General features: G+C 39.7%; 9 protein-coding genes and 3 pseudogenes across 9 annotated transcripts; 6 read left to right on the forward strand and 6 right to left on the reverse strand.

Annotated features, from left to right (window-relative positions):
* Positions 1-1,716: 1,716 nt before the first annotated feature.
* LOC149887595 (histone H3) lies at positions 1,717-2,127 on the reverse strand. Its single transcript, XM_090087706.1, has one exon. The coding sequence runs from the start codon at positions 2,125-2,127 to the stop codon at positions 1,717-1,719; it is 411 nt and encodes a 136-aa protein (XP_089943832.1).
* Positions 2,128-2,666: 539 nt separating this feature from the next.
* LOC149887596 (histone H4) lies at positions 2,667-2,978 on the forward strand. Its single transcript, XM_090086804.1, has one exon. The coding sequence runs from the start codon at positions 2,667-2,669 to the stop codon at positions 2,976-2,978; it is 312 nt and encodes a 103-aa protein (XP_089942930.1).
* A 740-nt stretch (positions 2,979-3,718) lies between these two features.
* Positions 3,719-4,123, reverse strand: LOC149887597 (late histone H2B.L4 pseudogene; annotated as a pseudogene).
* Positions 4,124-4,417: 294 nt separating this feature from the next.
* Positions 4,418-4,807, forward strand: LOC149887598 (histone H2A, orphon). Its single transcript, XM_090087707.1, has one exon. It carries the CDS (start codon positions 4,418-4,420, stop codon positions 4,805-4,807), a length of 390 nt encoding a protein of 129 aa, XP_089943833.1.
* A 4,106-nt stretch (positions 4,808-8,913) lies between these two features.
* LOC149887599 (histone H3) lies at positions 8,914-9,324 on the reverse strand. The gene has a single exon (XM_090087708.1). It carries the CDS (start codon positions 9,322-9,324, stop codon positions 8,914-8,916), a length of 411 nt encoding a protein of 136 aa, XP_089943834.1.
* Positions 9,325-9,863: 539 nt separating this feature from the next.
* Positions 9,864-10,175, forward strand: LOC149887600 (histone H4). The gene has a single exon (XM_090086803.1). The coding sequence runs from the start codon at positions 9,864-9,866 to the stop codon at positions 10,173-10,175; it is 312 nt and encodes a 103-aa protein (XP_089942929.1).
* A 740-nt stretch (positions 10,176-10,915) lies between these two features.
* Positions 10,916-11,320, reverse strand: LOC149887601 (late histone H2B.L4 pseudogene; annotated as a pseudogene).
* Positions 11,321-11,614: 294 nt separating this feature from the next.
* Positions 11,615-12,004, forward strand: LOC149887602 (histone H2A, orphon). Its single transcript, XM_090087710.1, has one exon. It carries the CDS (start codon positions 11,615-11,617, stop codon positions 12,002-12,004), a length of 390 nt encoding a protein of 129 aa, XP_089943836.1.
* A 4,396-nt stretch (positions 12,005-16,400) lies between these two features.
* LOC149887603 (histone H3) lies at positions 16,401-16,811 on the reverse strand. Its single transcript, XM_090087711.1, has one exon. It carries the CDS (start codon positions 16,809-16,811, stop codon positions 16,401-16,403), a length of 411 nt encoding a protein of 136 aa, XP_089943837.1.
* A 539-nt stretch (positions 16,812-17,350) lies between these two features.
* LOC149887604 (histone H4) lies at positions 17,351-17,662 on the forward strand. The gene has a single exon (XM_090086807.1). It carries the CDS (start codon positions 17,351-17,353, stop codon positions 17,660-17,662), a length of 312 nt encoding a protein of 103 aa, XP_089942933.1.
* Positions 17,663-18,402: 740 nt separating this feature from the next.
* LOC149887605 (late histone H2B.L4 pseudogene) lies at positions 18,403-18,807 on the reverse strand (annotated as a pseudogene).
* Positions 18,808-19,101: 294 nt separating this feature from the next.
* Positions 19,102-19,491, forward strand: LOC149887606 (histone H2A, orphon). Its single transcript, XM_090087715.1, has one exon. The coding sequence runs from the start codon at positions 19,102-19,104 to the stop codon at positions 19,489-19,491; it is 390 nt and encodes a 129-aa protein (XP_089943841.1).
* Positions 19,492-21,014: the final 1,523 nt, after the last annotated feature.

Consider the following 21,014-nt stretch of genomic DNA (forward strand, 5'->3'; position numbering starts at 1 on the left):
TCCCAAGACTGCACAATTGTAAAGAAAACACCAAGCTTCGCTCGAACGATGACTATGAAGACGAAGAACCGAATGGACCCCGTATTGTGCATTCGTCACTCATTCTCTTATCTCCTCAAACGTTTTTTTACCGTTACCTTCCATAATGAATTTTATTTTTTATTTATTTTTTTTTTTTACGATGTCCAGAACTTTCAGGTTGCTAAGTTTTTCCTTTTTTTCTAGTGTCCGCGACTTTATATATGTTGACTGCGTTATCGCAGTTTTAGCCTTCGATCGTTTTTGTTAACGAACACGAATAAGCACAACATAGTGTTCCTTTTTCATGGAATGTTCTTTGTTGTGTCTCTGTGTTTAGAAAAAGAATTGGTCTGAACTAAAAATCGTCGTTAGTACGCGTTGCTAACGCATTAAATATTCCAGCAATCGCGCGTGTTTGTGCCCTTCGCCTCTATTGAGTTTGTATGGTACCAAATGCTTAGAAGAGATTGGCATAAGCTTTTTTGGGAAGCCATATGGTTCAGTTTCTTGATGAAATTAAGCTGCTTTGTCCAGAGTAAGTAGCGCTGATGTTATTTGGCCATGCGCGCACTCGATTGCTTTTAAAGACTATTTTTTCGATGTTTTGATGCGATACCTTTCGCTTCTAACATGCTGTGGCACCGAAACGCCGCAATTTACAAAGCGTCACTATTCTTTAGAAGATTTCAAAACTAATGAAGCTTTAAGAGAGCGAGAGACGCGAGCTGTGGAGGTTTGCCTGTCAACACGAAAACACACTTTGCAGTCTGACGGTGGAGCAAAAAAAAAAAAAAAAAAGTCTCCTCGACAGTCCGCATAAAACTCCGCTTGAAAAATAAAAACATCTAAACATCTAGAAGTTTTATAAAAACGAACGCAACGTTTCTCTGAAACACGACAAAAAAAAAATGACTGAAGCTGCATCTCCGAAAAAGGCCACAAAGAAGTCTGCGCCTAAAAAGCCTGCTGATCATGCTCCCTACAAGGCGATGATTGTCGATGCTATTAATTCGCTTAAAGAACGCAAAGGGTCGTCAAGACAAGCTATCGCCAAGCACGTCAAGGCCAACAACAAGGTGGGTGAAAACGTCGATTCGCAAGTCAAGATTAATTTAAAGCGCATGGTGGTTGCTGGCGAGCTCGTACAAGTGAAAGGAACTGGCGCGTCGGGTTCTTTTAGAATTGCAGCTAAGCCCAAACCGTTAAAGAAGCCTGCTGCAGTCGCCAAGAAGCACAAAAAAGAAGCCAAAGAAGTAAAGAAGCCTGCTGAAAAGAAGAGCACGCCAAAAAAGAAAGCTGCGTCAGTGAAAAAAGTCGCACAAAAAGAGAAAGTGAAAAAAGCTACTCCTAAGAAAAAAGTGACTCCCGCAAAAAAGAGCGCCCAGAAACCGGTTGCTAAAAAGCCCGCAGTAAAGAAAGTGAAAGCGACACCTAAGAAGAAAGCTGCAGCCAAGAAAACCATCGTAAAAGTGGAAAAGAAATAACCTAACCTACCCCGCTTTTTGTCAAACGGCTATTTTCATAGCCACACATCTTTCTAAAAACAAAGTTCCAGGCGTAGAACTTGTTTACTTTGTGTTTGTTTGTTTGTTGTTTTTTTTTTTTGTTTTGTTTTGTTTTAAGGCACTAAGCCGACAACGTTTTTAACAGATTTGTGGCTATGAAAATAGCCGTTTTGTTTAGAAGCACCATTTTTTAAGCTCGCTCTCCTCTGATTCTTCTCGCCAACTGAATGTCTTTTGGCATAATAGTGACACGCTTTGCATGGATGGCGCACAAGTTGGTATCTTCGAAGAGACCCACTAAGTAGGCTTCTGAAGCTTCTTGTAAGGCCATGACGGCGGTGCTTTGGAAACGCAAGTCAGTCTTGAAATCTTGAGCTATTTCGCGAACCAATCGCTGGAAGGGTAGTTTTCTGATTAGGAGCTCTGTCGATTTTTGGTATCTTCGGATCTCTCTCAAAGCTACGGTACCGGGTCGGTATCTGTGGGGTTTCTTTACTCCGCCGGTAGCCGGGGCACTCTTTCTTGCTGCTTTTGTTGCCAGCTGCTTTCTCGGTGCTTTACCGCCGGTAGATTTTCTAGCTGTTTGTTTTGTGCGGGCCATTGTAAGTTACGCTTACACTTATCAGTTTAAGTTGAACTTTTGAAGTTTTTCAATTTAACGCGTTTTGTTGACATTTTTAGACTTTGCCGCGACTTAAAGCTGCATTCTGATTGGTGCTAAGAAAGTGCTCTTTGATTGGTTCAAGTACAAATGCAAAATAAGGCATTAAGGCCACGTAGGCGTGTTTTTTGGCTACGGGAAAAGAGAGCGCGTTTGTCTCGCCTCTACAATTTCTGCTTTTTTAAACACTTCAAAGACAGGTCGACGTAGTGGAATTCCGAAAAGAAACTTTTCTGCTCTGTTTGCGAACGGATAAAAGCGTTAAATGCGAAAACGCGCGTTAAAAACAAGGCAGTTTGTTTTGGTTTTTTTTTTTTTTGTTTTTTTGGTTCAGATGGCTTTTTGACGAAGGACCGTTGCGATTGGTTGTTTGACGAAGATGTTTCCATCTATGTAGGGTAAAAGTCGCGCTTCCAGCGCATAATAAAAACAAAAAGAAACGCAAAAAGACAGTAATTGAACTTCAAACAATTTTAATCATGTCTGGTCGCGGTAAAGGAGGAAAAGGACTTGGAAAAGGAGGCGCAAAGCGTCATCGCAAGATTTTACGTGATAACATCCAAGGAATCACAAAGCCCGCCATACGTCGTCTAGCTCGTCGCGGTGGTGTTAAGCGTATCTCTGGACTTATCTACGAGGAGACTCGAGGCGTTCTAAAAGTCTTTTTGGAAAACGTTATTCGCGACGCTGTAACATACACAGAGCATGCCAAGAGAAAGACAGTCACCGCTATGGACGTTGTCTACGCATTAAAAAGACAAGGTCGCACATTGTACGGCTTTGGTGGTTAAAAGGGGAACACCTCAGCAATCAAAAACGGCTATTTTTATAGCCACACATCTGTTTTAAACGTTAATAGGCAATCTAGAACTTGAACGCTGCACCGCGATAAGCAGAGGGGGTGTGTAAAAACGGTTTAGTTTACCAGTTTCAGTTTGTTTCAATCGAAATGAAAAGCAATTGAATTGATTTCTAAGTAATGTTTTTTAGCGAGGCATAGTTTAACTGAGTGTTTAGAGTAGACGCTTGACACATAAAGTGTTTTGCTCACCATCATCGGGCTAGAAAGGTGATTTTTATCTAAAGCGCTGCTTTAAGTCTGATTTCCTAAAGATGCGCGCAATACATTTGAAAAAAAAAAAAAAAAAGAAAAAAGAAAAAAGGAGCAAAAGTGTGGTAGTAGCAGCAAATAATAACGATGGGTGGGTCATAAGGGCTAAGGTTTTGATCAAAAGCAAAAAGGTGGCGCTCAAGTAGTTGTTGAAAGATTTTCTCACGCGTTTACCTACTGTAATAACTTTTTGTATCCAAAGTGGATGCAAAAGCTATACGTTTAAACATCAAAAAAAGCAAGTCTAGAAAAGCGCTCGCTCTTTAGACGCGGTGTCGCAATTTAAAACGAGCAAACAATGGCTGCCTAGCTATTGCATTTTAAGTACTTTCTCTCTACTACAATTTAAGGCGTTCTAATGCGTACAATGCTTTTACAAGATGTGTGGCTATGAAAATAGCCGTTTAGATAGCGCTCCATCTATTTACTGCTGGTGTACTTAGTAACAGCCTTGGTGCCTTCGCTCACTGCGTGTTTGGCCAACTCACCGGGAAGTAAGAGGCGCACAGCTGTTTGAATTTCACGCGAAGAGATGGTTGATTTCTTGTTTTGGAGGGCTAGTCGTGAAGCTTCTGAAGCGATTCTTTCAAAAATGTCGTTGACGAAAGAATTCATGATGCTCATCGCTTTGGAAGAAACACCAACATCAGGGTGAACTTGCTTCAAGACGTTGTAAATGTAAATGGCGTAGGATTCTCGCCTCTTTCTCTTGCGCTTTTTGTCTCCAGTACCAGCGATCTTGCCGCCTTTCTTACCAGCGCGTTTTTCCCCCTTTTTGGCCACCTTGGGCGCTTGTTTTCCTCCGGCCTTTGGAGCGTCAGACATGTCGACGAGTTTTAGAGAATTGAAATTTGAAATTACAAGCAACCGAATCACTTCCTATATAAAGCGCAGTTGTGGTCTCCAATTCGAGAACATTTCTGTTTCTCGCAAGCTCATTGGTTCTTCAAAGATTAACTAATTTGCGCATTGTTTGACGGAGTTTTTCTATTCGTTAAAAAAAGTGCAGTTCGAGACCAAATGTTTTTGATAAGAAAAAGGAATTTTGTAAGTTGATTTCAAAGCGCGCACAAATATCTCTAGGTTGTCTCTCGTTGTTTCTCAGTGTAAGAAATTAAAATGTCAGGACGTGGAAAAGGAGGAAAAGCTAAAGCCAAGGCAAAGACTCGATCGTTCAGAGCCGGACTTCAGTTTCCAGTCGGTCGTGTTCACCGATTTTTGCGCAAAGGACACTACGCCAATCGCATCGGTTCAGGCGCACCTGTCTATTTAGCTGCTGTTTTGGAGTATCTCTCCGCCGAAATTTTGGAGTTGGCCGGTAACGCTGCTCGTGACAATAAGAAAGCTAGAATCATTCCTCGACACTTACAGTTAGCTGTTCGCAATGACGAAGAGTTGAACAAGTTGTTGTCAGGTGTTACTATAGCCAGTGGCGGTGTGCTGCCAAACATACAAGCCGTTTTGCTTCCCAAGAAGAACGAAAAGGTTCCAAAACCAGCAGCCAAATAAACGGTACTCTGAACACAAGATAAAAAATAAAGGCTATTTTCATAGCCACACATCTGTTAAAAACATGACGGCATGAGCTTAAACACACTAAGGAGAATATAAAGAAGTGTGTGTGTGTGTGTGTGTGTGTGTGTGTGTGTGTGTAAGGAAGGGAGGGGAGGGGGGTTCAAAATCTCTTTTTAAAGCTGTTAGGGGATAAAAAGAGCACACGCATCCCGTTACAAAAAAATACATGGTGGGGTTTACACGCCATCTTTGAAACGTTTTAAGTTATAACCTGAGGGAGAAAAAACAGTTCGGTTACCTCACAGGTCACGTGCATGTTCAAGATTCCAAGTTTTGAAAGGATCCAACGTAACTTGAATAAAAAGTGAACACGCACGTGCCCAGATTGGCGACCATCTATAGGCTGTAGGAAAATAACAAAGAAGATTTAAGCGCCTCCGTAAGAATTTAGCTCCCTTAGGATTTCAGCAAAAAAGTATATTTAGCGGAGAAAAAAACAAAGAGCGAGGTTAAGCAGCAGTGACGGCATTAGCATCAGCAGCAGCAACAAAAACAAAACAAAACAAAAAAAAACAAACAAAAAAGCGGCAGCACGAAAAAAAAAAAAAAAAAAAAAAATTTCCGTTTTTTACACTTGCGTGTTTGTCTGTGTGTAATCCTTAATTGCATGGTTTTTTGTTGTTGGTTTTACCTTGTCATTTTTCTTCTGCGCACGTTCTCTTGGTCAGTAGTTTTTTGAAATGCGAAAAAAAACGTCAACGAAAAGAAGTGAACGGGTCATTGCACGTCATGTCTAACAAACAAGAGGGGTAAAGACAAAGACGTCCGCTGTCGAAAACTCATACATACTCCAAGCTGACACACTCTTGAGACACTTCGAAATAAAGCAAATGATCAAAGTCATAACACTTGACAAAGTCGAAACAAAAATCACAGCATGCGCAGACAACCCTTTATTTTACATTAAAGGAAAAAAACGTAAAGCTAGAACTAAACATTCCTTCAATTAAAACACGTCAAACTTGCGACGGGCACAAAACTCAACATATAACAAAGTTACGACGCTCTAGTTCTTTTACATTTTGTTTTCTAAATGACCCGTCCCTAAAACCCCGGAAAGAATAAAACGCGACAGTCGAGTTGTTGGCCAATACCTTTTTTCACAGTAACTATCAGGTGTTTCTCGCAACGTCGGATGGGTTGCTGAAACCTTAAAAAAGAACTTTAAAAAGCTTGTGGGGTAGCGTTAGTTCTCATGCTATTTTAACAAAGTACTAAAACTTTAGTTAAAGTAATAAGATTTTACAAAGTAGCTACATTTTAATTATTGTCCTCATTTATCGTCATCTATCGTCATTTTTCACGTATCTGCCTAACTTAGTACCTAACAAACTAACTAAGATACAAACTAACTAACTGAATGACTAACTAACTGACTGACTAACCAACTAACTGACTGACTGACTAACTAACTAACTGACTGACTAACTAACTAACTAACTAACTAACTGATTGACTAACTAACTAACTAACTAACCAACTAACTAACTAACTAACTAACTAACTAACTAACTAACTAACTAACTAACTAACTAACTAACTAACTAACTAACTAACTAACTAACCAACTAACTCACTGAGAGACTAACTAACTAACTAACTAACTAACTAACTAACTAACTAACTAACTAACTAACTAACCAACTAACTCACTGAGAGACTAACTAACTAACTAACTAACTAACTAACTAACTAACTAACTAACTAACTAACTAACCAACTAACTCACTGAGAGACTAACTAACTAACTAACTAACTAACTAACTAACTAACTAACTAACTAACTAACTAACTAACTAACTAACTAACTAACTAACTAACTAACTAACTAACTAACTAAGTAGCTGACTTTGTATTTGTTTTTCAATTATGAACGAGTTCCTTGCAAGATAGATATTTCTGTTGCATTTGTTAGCCTTTATTTTTAGCAAAAATAAAATTCCAACTGGTGCTTTTCTAATGTCAAGGACCTCGCTAAGGCTAAAGCAGCTAAGCCTAATGGTTATGATGTTATAAAGCGGAGAAAAATGAACTTTTCTGAAAATGAAAAAACGAGAGATGGAATTGATCTGCAATAACTTCGGTTGTGAACACCTTATAACTGATGCCTCGCGCGATTTTAATAACTTTGCATCATGCAAAAGCCGCCAAATTCACTTTTCACGAGTGTTAAAGTGTCATTTTTGAAATGCCAGTTATGAGCGCATGAAATCAAAAGCGAAATTTGCACTTTGAAAAGCAAACGGAAATGTAGAGCATCTTTTAAAATCGCCATATTCTAATTCAGTTTTGCCTTTATGAACTTGAACAAAAGTTGCATGCCTTCCCAAGACTGCACAATTGTAAAGAAAACACCAAGCTTCGCTCGAACGATGACTATGAAGACGAAGAACCGAATGGACCCCGTATTGTGCATTCGTCACTCATTCTCTTATCTCCTCAAACGTTTTTTTACCGTTACCTTCCATAATGAATTTTATTTTTTATTTATTTTTTTTTTTTACGATGTCCAGAACTTTCAGGTTGCTAAGTTTTTCCTTTTTTTCTAGTGTCCGCGACTTTATATATGTTGACTGCGTTATCGCAGTTTTAGCCTTCGATCGTTTTTGTTAACGAACACGAATAAGCACAACATAGTGTTCCTTTTTCATGGAATGTTCTTTGTTGTGTCTCTGTGTTTAGAAAAAGAATTGGTCTGAACTAAAAATCGTCGTTAGTACGCGTTGCTAACGCATTAAATATTCCAGCAATCGCGCGTGTTTGTGCCCTTCGCCTCTATTGAGTTTGTATGGTACCAAATGCTTAGAAGAGATTGGCATAAGCTTTTTTGGGAAGCCATATGGTTCAGTTTCTTGATGAAATTAAGCTGCTTTGTCCAGAGTAAGTAGCGCTGATGTTATTTGGCCATGCGCGCACTCGATTGCTTTTAAAGACTATTTTTTCGATGTTTTGATGCGATACCTTTCGCTTCTAACATGCTGTGGCACCGAAACGCCGCAATTTACAAAGCGTCACTATTCTTTAGAAGATTTCAAAACTAATGAAGCTTTAAGAGAGCGAGAGACGCGAGCTGTGGAGGTTTGCCTGTCAACACGAAAACACACTTTGCAGTCTGACGGTGGAGCAAAAAAAAAAAAAAAAAAGTCTCCTCGACAGTCCGCATAAAACTCCGCTTGAAAAATAAAAACATCTAAACATCTAGAAGTTTTATAAAAACGAACGCAACGTTTCTCTGAAACACGACAAAAAAAAAATGACTGAAGCTGCATCTCCGAAAAAGGCCACAAAGAAGTCTGCGCCTAAAAAGCCTGCTGATCATGCTCCCTACAAGGCGATGATTGTCGATGCTATTAATTCGCTTAAAGAACGCAAAGGGTCGTCAAGACAAGCTATCGCCAAGCACGTCAAGGCCAACAACAAGGTGGGTGAAAACGTCGATTCGCAAGTCAAGATTAATTTAAAGCGCATGGTGGTTGCTGGCGAGCTCGTACAAGTGAAAGGAACTGGCGCGTCGGGTTCTTTTAGAATTGCAGCTAAGCCCAAACCGTTAAAGAAGCCTGCTGCAGTCGCCAAGAAGCACAAAAAAGAAGCCAAAGAAGTAAAGAAGCCTGCTGAAAAGAAGAGCACGCCAAAAAAGAAAGCTGCGTCAGTGAAAAAAGTCGCACAAAAAGAGAAAGTGAAAAAAGCTACTCCTAAGAAAAAAGTGACTCCCGCAAAAAAGAGCGCCCAGAAACCGGTTGCTAAAAAGCCCGCAGTAAAGAAAGTGAAAGCGACACCTAAGAAGAAAGCTGCAGCCAAGAAAACCATCGCAAAAGTGGAAAAGAAATAACCTAACCTACCCCGCTTTTTGTCAAACGGCTATTTTCATAGCCACACATCTTTCTAAAAACAAAGTTCCAGGCGTAGAACTTGTTTACTTTGTGTTTGTTTGTTTGTTGTTTTTTTTTTTTGTTTTGTTTTGTTTTAAGGCACTAAGCCGACAACGTTTTTAACAGATTTGTGGCTATGAAAATAGCCGTTTTGTTTAGAAGCACCATTTTTTAAGCTCGCTCTCCTCTGATTCTTCTCGCCAACTGAATGTCTTTTGGCATAATAGTGACACGCTTTGCATGGATGGCGCACAAGTTGGTATCTTCGAAGAGACCCACTAAGTAGGCTTCTGAAGCTTCTTGTAAGGCCATGACGGCGGTGCTTTGGAAACGCAAGTCAGTCTTGAAATCTTGAGCTATTTCGCGAACCAATCGCTGGAAGGGTAGTTTTCTGATTAGGAGCTCTGTCGATTTTTGGTATCTTCGGATCTCTCTCAAAGCTACGGTACCGGGTCGGTATCTGTGGGGTTTCTTTACTCCGCCGGTAGCCGGGGCACTCTTTCTTGCTGCTTTTGTTGCCAGCTGCTTTCTCGGTGCTTTACCGCCGGTAGATTTTCTAGCTGTTTGTTTTGTGCGGGCCATTGTAAGTTACGCTTACACTTATCAGTTTAAGTTGAACTTTTGAAGTTTTTCAATTTAACGCGTTTTGTTGACATTTTTAGACTTTGCCGCGACTTAAAGCTGCATTCTGATTGGTGCTAAGAAAGTGCTCTTTGATTGGTTCAAGTACAAATGCAAAATAAGGCATTAAGGCCACGTAGGCGTGTTTTTTGGCTACGGGAAAAGAGAGCGCGTTTGTCTCGCCTCTACAATTTCTGCTTTTTTAAACACTTCAAAGACAGGTCGACGTAGTGGAATTCCGAAAAGAAACTTTTCTGCTCTGTTTGCGAACGGATAAAAGCGTTAAATGCGAAAACGCGCGTTAAAAACAAGGCAGTTTGTTTTGGTTTTTTTTTTTTTTGTTTTTTTGGTTCAGATGGCTTTTTGACGAAGGACCGTTGCGATTGGTTGTTTGACGAAGATGTTTCCATCTATGTAGGGTAAAAGTCGCGCTTCCAGCGCATAATAAAAACAAAAAGAAACGCAAAAAGACAGTAATTGAACTTCAAACAATTTTAATCATGTCTGGTCGCGGTAAAGGAGGAAAAGGACTTGGAAAAGGAGGCGCAAAGCGTCATCGCAAGATTTTACGTGATAACATCCAAGGAATCACAAAGCCCGCCATACGTCGTCTAGCTCGTCGCGGTGGTGTTAAGCGTATCTCTGGACTTATCTACGAGGAGACTCGAGGCGTTCTAAAAGTCTTTTTGGAAAACGTTATTCGCGACGCTGTAACATACACAGAGCATGCCAAGAGAAAGACAGTCACCGCTATGGACGTTGTCTACGCATTAAAAAGACAAGGTCGCACATTGTACGGCTTTGGTGGTTAAAAGGGGAACACCTCAGCAATCAAAAACGGCTATTTTTATAGCCACACATCTGTTTTAAACGTTAATAGGCAATCTAGAACTTGAACGCTGCACCGCGATAAGCAGAGGGGGTGTGTAAAAACGGTTTAGTTTACCAGTTTCAGTTTGTTTCAATCGAAATGAAAAGCAATTGAATTGATTTCTAAGTAATGTTTTTTAGCGAGGCATAGTTTAACTGAGTGTTTAGAGTAGACGCTTGACACATAAAGTGTTTTGCTCACCATCATCGGGCTAGAAAGGTGATTTTTATCTAAAGCGCTGCTTTAAGTCTGATTTCCTAAAGATGCGCGCAATACATTTGAAAAAAAAAAAAAAAAAGAAAAAAGAAAAAAGGAGCAAAAGTGTGGTAGTAGCAGCAAATAATAACGATGGGTGGGTCATAAGGGCTAAGGTTTTGATCAAAAGCAAAAAGGTGGCGCTCAAGTAGTTGTTGAAAGATTTTCTCACGCGTTTACCTACTGTAATAACTTTTTGTATCCAAAGTGGATGCAAAAGCTATACGTTTAAACATCAAAAAAAGCAAGTCTAGAAAAGCGCTCGCTCTTTAGACGCGGTGTCGCAATTTAAAACGAGCAAACAATGGCTGCCTAGCTATTGCATTTTAAGTACTTTCTCTCTACTACAATTTAAGGCGTTCTAATGCGTACAATGCTTTTACAAGATGTGTGGCTATGAAAATAGCCGTTTAGATAGCGCTCCATCTATTTACTGCTGGTGTACTTAGTAACAGCCTTGGTGCCTTCGCTCACTGCGTGTTTGGCCAACTCACCGGGAAGTAAGAGGCGCACAGCTGTTTGAATTTCACGCGAAGAGATGGTTGATTTCTTGTTTTGGAGGGCTAGTCGTGAAGCTTCTGAAGCGATTCTTTCAAAAATGTCGTTGACGAAAGAATTCATGATGCTCATCGCTTTGGAAGAAACACCAACATCAGGGTGAACTTGCTTCAAGACGTTGTAAATGTAAATGGCGTAGGATTCTCGCCTCTTTCTCTTGCGCTTTTTGTCTCCAGTACCAGCGATCTTGCCGCCTTTCTTACCAGCGCGTTTTTCCCCCTTTTTGGCCACCTTGGGCGCTTGTTTTCCTCCGGCCTTTGGAGCGTCAGACATGTCGACGAGTTTTAGAGAATTGAAATTTGAAATTACAAGCAACCGAATCACTTCCTATATAAAGCGCAGTTGTGGTCTCCAATTCGAGAACATTTCTGTTTCTCGCAAGCTCATTGGTTCTTCAAAGATTAACTAATTTGCGCATTGTTTGACGGAGTTTTTCTATTCGTTAAAAAAAGTGCAGTTCGAGACCAAATGTTTTTGATAAGAAAAAGGAATTTTGTAAGTTGATTTCAAAGCGCGCACAAATATCTCTAGGTTGTCTCTCGTTGTTTCTCAGTGTAAGAAATTAAAATGTCAGGACGTGGAAAAGGAGGAAAAGCTAAAGCCAAGGCAAAGACTCGATCGTTCAGAGCCGGACTTCAGTTTCCAGTCGGTCGTGTTCACCGATTTTTGCGCAAAGGACACTACGCCAATCGCATCGGTTCAGGCGCACCTGTCTATTTAGCTGCTGTTTTGGAGTATCTCTCCGCCGAAATTTTGGAGTTGGCCGGTAACGCTGCTCGTGACAATAAGAAAGCTAGAATCATTCCTCGACACTTACAGTTAGCTGTTCGCAATGACGAAGAGTTGAACAAGTTGTTGTCAGGTGTTACTATAGCCAGTGGCGGTGTGCTGCCAAACATACAAGCCGTTTTGCTTCCCAAGAAGAACGAAAAGGTTCCAAAACCAGCAGCCAAATAAACGGTACTCTGAACACAAGATAAAAAATAAAGGCTATTTTCATAGCCACACATCTGTTAAAAACATGACGGCATGAGCTTAAACACACTAAGGAGAATATAAAGAAGTGTGTGTGTGTGTGTGTGTGTGTGTGTGTGTGTGTAAGGAAGGGAGGGGAGGGGGGTTCAAAATCTCTTTTTAAAGCTGTTAGGGGATAAAAAGAGCACACGCATCCCGTTACAAAAAAATACATGGTGGGGTTTACACGCCATCTTTGAAACGTTTTAAGTTATAACCTGAGGGAGAAAAAACAGTTCGGTTACCTCACAGGTCACGTGCATGTTCAAGATTCCAAGTTTTGAAAGGATCCAACGTAACTTGAATAAAAAGTGAACACGCACGTGCCCAGATTGGCGACCATCTATAGGCTGTAGGAAAATAACAAAGAAGATTTAAGCGCCTCCGTAAGAATTTAGCTCCCTTAGGATTTCAGCAAAAAAGTATATTTAGCGGAGAAAAAAACAAAGAGCGAGGTTAAGCAGCAGTGACGGCATTAGCATCAGCAGCAGCAACAAAAACAAAACAAAACAAAAAAAAACAAACAAAAAAGCGGCAGCACGAAAAAAAAAAAAAAAAAAAAAAATTTCCGTTTTTTACACTTGCGTGTTTGTCTGTGTGTAATCCTTAATTGCATGGTTTTTTGTTGTTGGTTTTACCTTGTCATTTTTCTTCTGCGCACGTTCTCTTGGTCAGTAGTTTTTTGAAATGCGAAAAAAAACGTCAACGAAAAGAAGTGAACGGGTCATTGCACGTCATGTCTAACAAACAAGAGGGGTAAAGACAAAGACGTCCGCTGTCGAAAACTCATACATACTCCAAGCTGACACACTCTTGAGACACTTCGAAATAAAGCAAATGATCAAAGTCATAACACTTGACAAAGTCGAAACAAAAATCACAGCATGCGCAGACAACCCTTTATTTTACATTAAAGGAAAAAAACGTAAAGCTAGAACTAAACATTCCTTCAATTAAAACACGTCAAACTTGCGACGGGCACAAAACTCAACATATAACAAAGTTACGACGCTCTAGTTCTTTTACATTTTGTTTTCTAAATGACCCGTCCCTAAAACCCCGGAAAGAATAAAACGCGACAGTCGAGTTGTTGGCCAATACCTTTTTTCACAGTAACTATCAGGTGTTTCTCGCAACGTCGGATGGGTTGCTGAAACCTTAAAAAAGAACTTTAAAAAGCTTGTGGGGTAGCGTTAGTTCTCATGCTATTTTAACAAAGTACTAAAACTTTAGTTAAAGTAATAAGATTTTACAAAGTAGCTACATTTTAATTATTGTCCTCATTTATCGTCATCTATCGTCATTTTTCACGTATCTGCCTAACTTAGTACCTAACAAACTAACTAAGATACAAACTAACTAACTGAATGACTAACTAACTGACTGACTAACCAACTAACTGACTGACTGACTAACTAACTAACTGACTGACTAACTAACTAACTAACTAACTAACTGATTGACTAACTAACTAACTAACTAACCAACTAACTAACTAACTAACTAACTAACTAACTAACTAACTAACTAACTAACTAACTAACTAACTAACTAACTAACTAACTAACTAACTAACTAACCAACTAACTCACTGAGAGACTAACTAACTAACTAACTAACTAACTAACTAACTAACTAACTAACTAACTAACTAACCAACTAACTCACTGAGAGACTAACTAACTAACTAACTAACTAACTAACTAACTAACTAACTAACTAACCAACTAACTCACTGAGAGACTAACTAACTAACTAACTAACTAACTAACTAACTAACTAACTAACTGACTAACTAACTAACTAACTAACTAACTAACTAACTAACTAACTAACTAACTAACTAACTAACTAACTAACTAACTAACTAACTAACTAACTAACTAACTAACTAACTAACTAACTAACTAACTAACTAACTAACTAACTAACTAACTAACTAACTAACTAACTAACTAACTAACCAACTAACTCACTGAGAGACTAACTAACTAACTAACTAACTAACTAACTAACTAACTAACTAACTAACTAACTAACTAACTAACTAACTAACTAACTAACTAACTAACTAACTAACTAACTAACTAACTAACTAACTAACTAACTAACTAACTAACTAACTAACTAACTAACTAAGTAGCTGACTTTGTATTTGTTTTTCAATTATGAACGAGTTCCTTGCAAGATAGATATTTCTGTTGCATTTGTTAGCCTTTATTTTTAGCAAAAATAAAATTCCAACTGGTGCTTTTCTAATGTCAAGGACCTCGCTAAGGCTAAAGCAGCTAAGCCTAATGGTTATGATGTTATAAAGCGGAGAAAAATGAACTTTTCTGAAAATGAAAAAACGAGAGATGGAATTGATCTGCAATAACTTCGGTTGTGAACACCTTATAACTGATGCCTCGCGCGATTTTAATAACTTTGCATCATGCAAAAGCCGCCAAATTCACTTTTCACGAGTGTTAAAGTGTCATTTTTGAAATGCCAGTTATGAGCGCATGAAATCAAAAGCGAAATTTGCACTTTGAAAAGCAAACGGAAATGTAGAGCATCTTTTAAAATCGCCATATTCTAATTCAGTTTTGCCTTTATGAACTTGAACAAAAGTTGCATGCCTTCCCAAGACTGCACAATTGTAAAGAAAACACCAAGCTTCGCTCGAACGATGACTATGAAGACGAAGAACCGAATGGACCCCGTATTGTGCATTCGTCACTCATTCTCTTATCTCCTCAAACGTTTTTTTACCGTTACCTTCCATAATGAATTTTATTTTTTATTTATTTTTTTTTTTTACGATGTCCAGAACTTTCAGGTTGCTAAGTTTTTCCTTTTTTTCTAGTGTCCGCGACTTTATATATGTTGACTGCGTTATCGCAGTTTTAGCCTTCGATCGTTTTTGTTAACGAACACGAATAAGCACAACATAGTGTTCCTTTTTCATGGAATGTTCTTTGTTGTGTCTCTGTGTTTAGAAAAAGAATTGGTCTGAACTAAAAATCGTCGTTAGTACGCGTTGCTAACGCATTAAATATTCCAGCAATCGCGCGTGTTTGTGCCCTTCGCCTCTATTGAGTTTGTATGGTACCAAATGCTTAGAAGAGATTGGCATAAGCTTTTTTGGGAAGCCATATGGTTCAGTTTCTTGATGAAATTAAGCTGCTTTGTCCAGAGTAAGTAGCGCTGATGTTATTTGGCCATGCGCGCACTCGATTGCTTTTAAAGACTATTTTTTCGATGTTTTGATGCGATACCTTTCGCTTCTAACATGCTGTGGCACCGAAACGCCGCAATTTACAAAGCGTCACTATTCTTTAGAAGATTTCAAAACTAATGAAGCTTTAAGAGAGCGAGAGACGCGAGCTGTGGAGGTTTGCCTGTCAACACGAAAACACACTTTGCAGTCTGACGGTGGAGCAAAAAAAAAAAAAAAAAAGTCTCCTCGACAGTCCGCATAAAACTCCGCTTGAAAAATAAAAACATCTAAACATCTAGAAGTTTTATAAAAACGAACGCAACGTTTCTCTGAAACACGACAAAAAAAAAATGACTGAAGCTGCATCTCCGAAAAAGGCCACAAAGAAGTCTGCGCCTAAAAAGCCTGCTGATCATGCTCCCTACAAGGCGATGATTGTCGATGCTATTAATTCGCTTAAAGAACGCAAAGGGTCGTCAAGACAAGCTATCGCCAAGCACGTCAAGGCCAACAACAAGGTGGGTGAAAACGTCGATTCGCAAGTCAAGATTAATTTAAAGCGCATGGTGGTTGCTGGCGAGCTCGTACAAGTGAAAGGAACTGGCGCGTCGGGTTCTTTTAGAATTGCAGCTAAGCCCAAACCGTTAAAGAAGCCTGCTGCAGTCGCCAAGAAGCACAAAAAAGAAGCCAAAGAAGTAAAGAAGCCTGCTGAAAAGAAGAGCACGCCAAAAAAGAAAGCTGCGTCAGTGAAAAAAGTCGCACAAAAAGAGAAAGTGAAAAAAGCTACTCCTAAGAAAAAAGTGACTCCCGCAAAAAAGAGCGCCCAGAAACCGGTTGCTAAAAAGCCCGCAGTAAAGAAAGTGAAAGCGACACCTAAGAAGAAAGCTGCAGCCAAGAAAACCATCGCAAAAGTGGAAAAGAAATAACCTAACCTACCCCGCTTTTTGTCAAACGGCTATTTTCATAGCCACACATCTTTCTAAAAACAAAGTTCCAGGCGTAGAACTTGTTTACTTTGTGTTTGTTTGTTTGTTGTTTTTTTTTTTTGTTTTGTTTTGTTTTAAGGCACTAAGCCGACAACGTTTTTAACAGATTTGTGGCTATGAAAATAGCCGTTTTGTTTAGAAGCACCATTTTTTAAGCTCGCTCTCCTCTGATTCTTCTCGCCAACTGAATGTCTTTTGGCATAATAGTGACACGCTTTGCATGGATGGCGCACAAGTTGGTATCTTCGAAGAGACCCACTAAGTAGGCTTCTGAAGCTTCTTGTAAGGCCATGACGGCGGTGCTTTGGAAACGCAAGTCAGTCTTGAAATCTTGAGCTATTTCGCGAACCAATCGCTGGAAGGGTAGTTTTCTGATTAGGAGCTCTGTCGATTTTTGGTATCTTCGGATCTCTCTCAAAGCTACGGTACCGGGTCGGTATCTGTGGGGTTTCTTTACTCCGCCGGTAGCCGGGGCACTCTTTCTTGCTGCTTTTGTTGCCAGCTGCTTTCTCGGTGCTTTACCGCCGGTAGATTTTCTAGCTGTTTGTTTTGTGCGGGCCATTGTAAGTTACGCTTACACTTATCAGTTTAAGTTGAACTTTTGAAGTTTTTCAATTTAACGCGTTTTGTTGACATTTTTAGACTTTGCCGCGACTTAAAGCTGCATTCTGATTGGTGCTAAGAAAGTGCTCTTTGATTGGTTCAAGTACAAATGCAAAATAAGGCATTAAGGCCACGTAGGCGTGTTTTTTGGCTACGGGAAAAGAGAGCGCGTTTGTCTCGCCTCTACAATTTCTGCTTTTTTAAACACTTCAAAGACAGGTCGACGTAGTGGAATTCCGAAAAGAAACTTTTCTGCTCTGTTTGCGAACGGATAAAAGCGTTAAATGCGAAAACGCGCGTTAAAAACAAGGCAGTTTGTTTTGGTTTTTTTTTTTTTTGTTTTTTTGGTTCAGATGGCTTTTTGACGAAGGACCGTTGCGATTGGTTGTTTGACGAAGATGTTTCCATCTATGTAGGGTAAAAGTCGCGCTTCCAGCGCATAATAAAAACAAAAAGAAACGCAAAAAGACAGTAATTGAACTTCAAACAATTTTAATCATGTCTGGTCGCGGTAAAGGAGGAAAAGGACTTGGAAAAGGAGGCGCAAAGCGTCATCGCAAGATTTTACGTGATAACATCCAAGGAATCACAAAGCCCGCCATACGTCGTCTAGCTCGTCGCGGTGGTGTTAAGCGTATCTCTGGACTTATCTACGAGGAGACTCGAGGCGTTCTAAAAGTCTTTTTGGAAAACGTTATTCGCGACGCTGTAACATACACAGAGCATGCCAAGAGAAAGACAGTCACCGCTATGGACGTTGTCTACGCATTAAAAAGACAAGGTCGCACATTGTACGGCTTTGGTGGTTAAAAGGGGAACACCTCAGCAATCAAAAACGGCTATTTTTATAGCCACACATCTGTTTTAAACGTTAATAGGCAATCTAGAACTTGAACGCTGCACCGCGATAAGCAGAGGGGGTGTGTAAAAACGGTTTAGTTTACCAGTTTCAGTTTGTTTCAATCGAAATGAAAAGCAATTGAATTGATTTCTAAGTAATGTTTTTTAGCGAGGCATAGTTTAACTGAGTGTTTAGAGTAGACGCTTGACACATAAAGTGTTTTGCTCACCATCATCGGGCTAGAAAGGTGATTTTTATCTAAAGCGCTGCTTTAAGTCTGATTTCCTAAAGATGCGCGCAATACATTTGAAAAAAAAAAAAAAAAAGAAAAAAGAAAAAAGGAGCAAAAGTGTGGTAGTAGCAGCAAATAATAACGATGGGTGGGTCATAAGGGCTAAGGTTTTGATCAAAAGCAAAAAGGTGGCGCTCAAGTAGTTGTTGAAAGATTTTCTCACGCGTTTACCTACTGTAATAACTTTTTGTATCCAAAGTGGATGCAAAAGCTATACGTTTAAACATCAAAAAAAGCAAGTCTAGAAAAGCGCTCGCTCTTTAGACGCGGTGTCGCAATTTAAAACGAGCAAACAATGGCTGCCTAGCTATTGCATTTTAAGTACTTTCTCTCTACTACAATTTAAGGCGTTCTAATGCGTACAATGCTTTTACAAGATGTGTGGCTATGAAAATAGCCGTTTAGATAGCGCTCCATCTATTTACTGCTGGTGTACTTAGTAACAGCCTTGGTGCCTTCGCTCACTGCGTGTTTGGCCAACTCACCGGGAAGTAAGAGGCGCACAGCTGTTTGAATTTCACGCGAAGAGATGGTTGATTTCTTGTTTTGGAGGGCTAGTCGTGAAGCTTCTGAAGCGATTCTTTCAAAAATGTCGTTGACGAAAGAATTCATGATGCTCATCGCTTTGGAAGAAACACCAACATCAGGGTGAACTTGCTTCAAGACGTTGTAAATGTAAATGGCGTAGGATTCTCGCCTCTTTCTCTTGCGCTTTTTGTCTCCAGTACCAGCGATCTTGCCGCCTTTCTTACCAGCGCGTTTTTCCCCCTTTTTGGCCACCTTGGGCGCTTGTTTTCCTCCGGCCTTTGGAGCGTCAGACATGTCGACGAGTTTTAGAGAATTGAAATTTGAAATTACAAGCAACCGAATCACTTCCTATATAAAGCGCAGTTGTGGTCTCCAATTCGAGAACATTTCTGTTTCTCGCAAGCTCATTGGTTCTTCAAAGATTAACTAATTTGCGCATTGTTTGACGGAGTTTTTCTATTCGTTAAAAAAAGTGCAGTTCGAGACCAAATGTTTTTGATAAGAAAAAGGAATTTTGTAAGTTGATTTCAAAGCGCGCACAAATATCTCTAGGTTGTCTCTCGTTGTTTCTCAGTGTAAGAAATTAAAATGTCAGGACGTGGAAAAGGAGGAAAAGCTAAAGCCAAGGCAAAGACTCGATCGTTCAGAGCCGGACTTCAGTTTCCAGTCGGTCGTGTTCACCGATTTTTGCGCAAAGGACACTACGCCAATCGCATCGGTTCAGGCGCACCTGTCTATTTAGCTGCTGTTTTGGAGTATCTCTCCGCCGAAATTTTGGAGTTGGCCGGTAACGCTGCTCGTGACAATAAGAAAGCTAGAATCATTCCTCGACACTTACAGTTAGCTGTTCGCAATGACGAAGAGTTGAACAAGTTGTTGTCAGGTGTTACTATAGCCAGTGGCGGTGTGCTGCCAAACATACAAGCCGTTTTGCTTCCCAAGAAGAACGAAAAGGTTCCAAAACCAGCAGCCAAATAAACGGTACTCTGAACACAAGATAAAAAATAAAGGCTATTTTCATAGCCACACATCTGTTAAAAACATGACGGCATGAGCTTAAACACACTAAGGAGAATATAAAGAAGTGTGTGTGTGTGTGTGTGTGTGTGTGTGTGTGTAAGGAAGGGAGGGGAGGGGGGTTCAAAATCTCTTTTTAAAGCTGTTAGGGGATAAAAAGAGCACACGCATCCCGTTACAAAAAAATACATGGTGGGGTTTACACGCCATCTTTGAAACGTTTTAAGTTATAACCTGAGGGAGAAAAAACAGTTCGGTTACCTCACAGGTCACGTGCATGTTCAAGATTCCAAGTTTTGAAAGGATCCAACGTAACTTGAATAAAAAGTGAACACGCACGTGCCCAGATTGGCGACCATCTATAGGCTGTAGGAAAATAACAAAGAAGATTTAAGCGCCTCCGTAAGAATTTAGCTCCCTTAGGATTTCAGCAAAAAAGTATATTTAGCGGAGAAAAAAACAAAGAGCGAGGTTAAGCAGCAGTGACGGCATTAGCATCAGCAGCAGCAACAAAAACAAAACAAAACAAAAAAAAACAAACAAAAAAGCGGCAGCACGAAAAAAAAAAAAAAAAAAAAAAATTTCCGTTTTTTACACTTGCGTGTTTGTCTGTGTGTAATCCTTAATTGCATGGTTTTTTGTTGTTGGTTTTACCTTGTCATTTTTCTTCTGCGCACGTTCTCTTGGTCAGTAGTTTTTTGAAATGCGAAAAAAAACGTCAACGAAAAGAAGTGAACGGGTCATTGCACGTCATGTCTAACAAACAAGAGGGGTAAAGACAAAGACGTCCGCTGTCGAAAACTCATACATACTCCAAGCTGACACACTCTTGAGACACTTCGAAATAAAGCAAATGATCAAAGTCATAACACTTGACAAAGTCGAAACAAAAATCACAGCATGCGCAGACAACCCTTTATTTTACATTAAAGGAAAAAAACGTAAAGCTAGAACTAAACATTCCTTCAATTAAAACACGTCAAACTTGCGACGGGCACAAAACTCAACATATAACAAAGTTACGACGCTCTAGTTCTTTTACATTTTGTTTTCTAAATGACCCGTCCCTAAAACCCCGGAAAGAATAAAACGCGACAGTCGAGTTGTTGGCCAATACCTTTTTTCACAGTAACTATCAGGTGTTTCTCGCAACGTCGGATGGGTTGCTGAAACCTTAAAAAAGAACTTTAAAAAGCTTGTGGGGTAGCGTTAGTTCTCATGCTATTTTAACAAAGTACTAAAACTTTAGTTAAAGTAATAAGATTTTACAAAGTAGCTACATTTTAATTATTGTCCTCATTTATCGTCATCTATCGTCATTTTTCACGTATCTGCCTAACTTAGTACCTAACAAACTAACTAAGATACAAACTAACTAACTGAATGACTAACTAACTGACTGACTAACCAACTAACTGACTGACTGACTAACTAACTAACTGACTGACTAACTAACTAACTAACTAACTAACTGATTGACTAAC

The sequence above is a fragment of the Hydra viridissima genome, unplaced genomic scaffold (genome assembly GCF_058129835.1).
Source record: "Hydra viridissima isolate aposymbiotic clone 2 unplaced genomic scaffold, HvirCarnegie_v1 scaffold_5, whole genome shotgun sequence".
NCBI classification, from domain to species: domain Eukaryota; kingdom Metazoa; phylum Cnidaria; class Hydrozoa; order Anthoathecata; family Hydridae; genus Hydra; species Hydra viridissima.